Here is a 3,709-nt window from a genome sequence, read left to right as displayed (position 1 = left end):
TGTTAATGTCTCGAAATCACTGTATTGTGTTATTTCATTTTATTTTTATAATTTATAAACACGTTGCCCTTCAGCTTTGTTACTATAATATAAACATTTTTTTTGTAGATAAACCTTATAAACATGTTTCCCTCCAAAAGAAGCTCTTATGTTTATGTTGTCATTCTAATTTTTGTTTTGAATGATTCATGAAATCTAGTGTATTTGTTTAATCTTGTGGAAAGAGATCCACAAGCTTGATGTTATGGTGACATGTGGGGATAAAATAAGCAAATGATAGCTTATTTTAATTTGGGAGTTTGTGGCAGACTGTTTGGTGTAGCTTCTGCATATAGCTTATTAGGCAGAGATATCTTAAATAAGCTGGTTTTCCAAAAGCTGCGGGAGGAGTGCTTTTAGCTTATGCTTTCTGATTATCGGCTTTTAGCTTAAAATAATCTTCACTGAACACCCCCAATGTTCTTACAGACCCTCTTGTGGAATCTTAGCTTGATATTATAGTACATAGATAGCTATTCTGTTTTTTGAGATCTCATCTGGTATCAGTGGCTACATTTCTTTGCTAAATTTGAAGATGACATCATTGACTAGGCTAGGAGTCATTACAGTAACATCTTGCATCACATTTCCTATCCACCTGTCAATTTTGTTTTTGGTTGTTTGAGATGTGCAATGATTTTGCATCAAAAAAATCCTTCTACTTATTTCTTGGTTGCTACACAGTTGATTATAGTTGGATTTTATGATACATGGATTGCTATTTTTGTCTCATCAAAGAGATATCCTCTTTTATAAGTGGCTGCACTGCTCTACTAAATTTGAGGATAACTTCATTGACTTAGGCTAGGAGTTACTACATTATTAATGGGTCAAATGAAGATAGGGATAATACAATGAAAGACATACTTGTTCTTTCTCGCTGACTACTAATTTTCATCACCCCATGTTTCTTAGAGAGTGTAATGTGTGATGGACATCTCTTTTTGAAAAAGTTAATCAATCAAATGTGCAACTCAGCCTTTCTTTTGTGTTCTTGCATGGGCGATGGACCATTTTTTACTGATGAAACAGTGCATTTCATTGTTTTGTTCTCCTGACTTCTTAGTTAACTTACGTGTTATGTGAATGGGAGAAGTTTTGAACAATTTATAATCCCCAAGCCCAATAATTCTCCATTGGTGCAACTTCTGCTTGTCAAAATTAGGTTTTATTACTTGACGACTTTGAGGAAAAGCTATTAGCTTGGCTTATGTGTAAGTCATCTAGTAGCTTAATCTTCTGTTTATATTCTTATGGAATCGGATTCTGTTGAAACTGAGCATATCATGTAATGCATTTTTAGTTAATCTTGGTATATGTTAAGCACCTGTACTGCATCAATTTATTTGAACATTGAAAGATTGGATTGACAGTGCTTTTCTTTATTTTTGTGTCATTTGTGAAGTTCCTTAAATCTCTTCATCTCCTGAGTGGTCACTTTAGAGCAGCTTTGCAGAGAGAGGGCCAACTCAATGGTTTAGTTCCAATTTCTGTCCTTGCGTCTATGATACAAAGTTCAGTAGTTTATGTAAAAGCATAAATCCTAAGGTTGAGTCAAATCCACTGTTGATTATGTCACTTATGCTGAAGGCCGCTTCAAGATTATCGGGTTCTGTGTCTGCTTCTGAAGAACAGCTTTCGATGAAGAGGGAAAATCCATACCCTCCTGAGATTGTACAGTCTGTGGTTGACCAACAATCAAGCTTACTGGACTCTATTTTGATTAAATTGGTGCAAATTCCGTACTCAGTTGAGAAGACTGTTGAACCCTTAACTCTTAATGTTGCTTCAAATGGCTATTGCTTGGATATTATTGCTCAGGAGCTTGGTTTAACTGATGCTTCTAAGGTTTTGGTTTCCAGGTAATGTAAAGCATAAATTTTAGTATTATGTTTTATTGTGCAGATTCTCATTCTTGAATATATTTTTATGTGAATTTTCATGTTTCCTGAGTCTCATTCTTAATTCTTTTATTGGATGAATATCTAACTGCAGCACTCATTAAATGACAAAATGAAGTTGATCTAATGTGGACTGTTCTATAGCAATTCTGATAGTATTTTAGAATACATTAAGACAAACTTGTGTTTACATAGTTACAAGTCATTGCCCACTTACACTTACCATAGGCAATTTACATCTTCATGACTCTTTGTGGAACCCATATTCTATGATTCTTATGCATGCTTTAGATTCTCCTATGATCAAATATGGTAGTTATCAATCCAAACTCTGCTATCCAAAAATGTGCTAGGGTTCAACTGATTAGAAATGGGAAGAAGATTGCAGCATTTGTCCCAATCGACGGTTGCTTAAACTACATTGAAGAGAATGTAAGTATTCTTCAAAAGATGATCATTTTGTAGTCATCCTTGGTGACTTAACCTTAAAACATTTCTTGTTGTAGGATGAGGTGTTGATTGCTGAATTTGGACGTAAGAGGCATGCTGTCGGAGATATTCCTGGTGTCAGATTCAAGGTCGTGAAGGTATCTGGTGTCTCCCTTCTGGCTCTCTTTAAGGAGAAGAAAGAGAAGCCAAGGTCTTAGTTTTGTGCGCGGAGATTGTCTATTTCTGTCTTTTGGTAGTTTTGTTGGAAGTATTGGAATGGTGCTCTAGATTGTTTGAGCAGTGTTGTGGTATCTTGTAGTTGTGTTAGATCTAAGAAAGATTTCATCTGAAATTTAGATTGTTGTGTTAGGGTTTGTGTGGCCTCTTGTGTTTTCCTAATTTTGACATGCTAATAATGGTGTCTAAAAGAACTTTTTTCTATTTCTAGTTGTAATAATTTTCACATATGGCTTCAATTTTGAGACTCAAATGCAATGGCTTCAATAATTTACACACATTTTTTATTTTTTTTATTATTTATTATTTATTATTTATTATTTATTTTTTATTTTTTTATTTTTTTGCGACGGTAACAAGATAGTTGCCAAAAAACATGTTAGCATTTTTTTTTTTGTTTTTTGCGACGGGAAAATAGCAGTCGCCATAAGTAGTTTAGAAGGTCGCAAATCATTTGCGACCGTTGTTTGCCGTCGCAAAAAGTATTTGCCACCCCCACATTTGCGACCCCCATTTGCCGTCGCATGGGCCGTCGCAAAAGGTCTTTTGCGACTGTATTTTTATTATTTGCGACGGCTTGTGACGGTCGCAAAAACTATTTTTTTTAGTAGTGAAACTAATATAATAAGCCTGATACGGATGCTCTTAAGTATGTAATCCAAAAAAGAAAATGCTATCCAATAGCCAGAACACTTCTCTAGTGTCATTCAATTAACTGTCATTGAAGTCATTACATTATATTTTTAGGTTTACAATATTTATCAAAATAACTTTCACGTAATAATATATAAACTGTAACATCATATATAATATTAGGGAGTCGCTATTCCACTCTACTTTGTTCTAAATACACTCTCTTCTTTGTCTTTATTATACATAATTACTAAAATAGTTCAATAATTGAGGTATATGTGCAAAAGTAAAAAAAATATATATTAATATAACTATGTATAATAAGAACAAAAAAGAGAATGTATTTAGAATAAAATGAAATGGAAATAACGACTCTCTAATATTATTGTAAAAATAATTAAATTTGTTAAATCACATGCACAACAAAACTTAAGGAGTAATATATTTTACTACTTCACTAAAATTAAAGA

The 3,709-nt window shown here is 33.4% G+C and overlaps 1 protein-coding gene across 1 annotated transcript; it reads left to right on the top strand.

Moving 5' to 3' along the window:
- Nucleotides 1-2,234: 2,234 nt before the first annotated feature.
- On the top strand, nt 2,235-2,890 carry LOC114268196 (small ribosomal subunit protein uS12y-like). Its single transcript, XM_028209316.2, has 2 exons — nt 2,235-2,372; nt 2,447-2,890. The coding sequence occupies exons 1-2, from the start codon at nt 2,250-2,252 to the stop codon at nt 2,585-2,587; spliced, it is 264 nt and encodes an 87-aa protein (XP_028065117.1). The 5' UTR covers nt 2,235-2,249; the 3' UTR covers nt 2,588-2,890.
- Nucleotides 2,891-3,709: the final 819 nt, after the last annotated feature.

The sequence above is a fragment of the Camellia sinensis genome, chromosome 3, assembly GCF_055761805.1.
Source record: "Camellia sinensis isolate YWXY chromosome 3, ASM5576180v1, whole genome shotgun sequence".
Lineage (NCBI taxonomy): Eukaryota > Viridiplantae > Streptophyta > Magnoliopsida > Ericales > Theaceae > Camellia > Camellia sinensis.
The sequence above is the reverse complement of the archived record's forward strand: the minus strand, read 5'-3'. Positions and strand labels throughout refer to the sequence as shown.

Coding starts and splice junctions, on each gene's coding strand:
- LOC114268196 (XM_028209316.2), top strand. CDS start 2,250: ATGGTAGTTATCAATCCAAACTCTGCTATCCAAAAATGTGCTAGGGTT. Junction 2,373..2,446: donor TAAACTACATTGAAGAGAAT/GTAAGTATTCTT, acceptor TTCTTGTTGTAG/GATGAGGTGTTGATTGCTGA.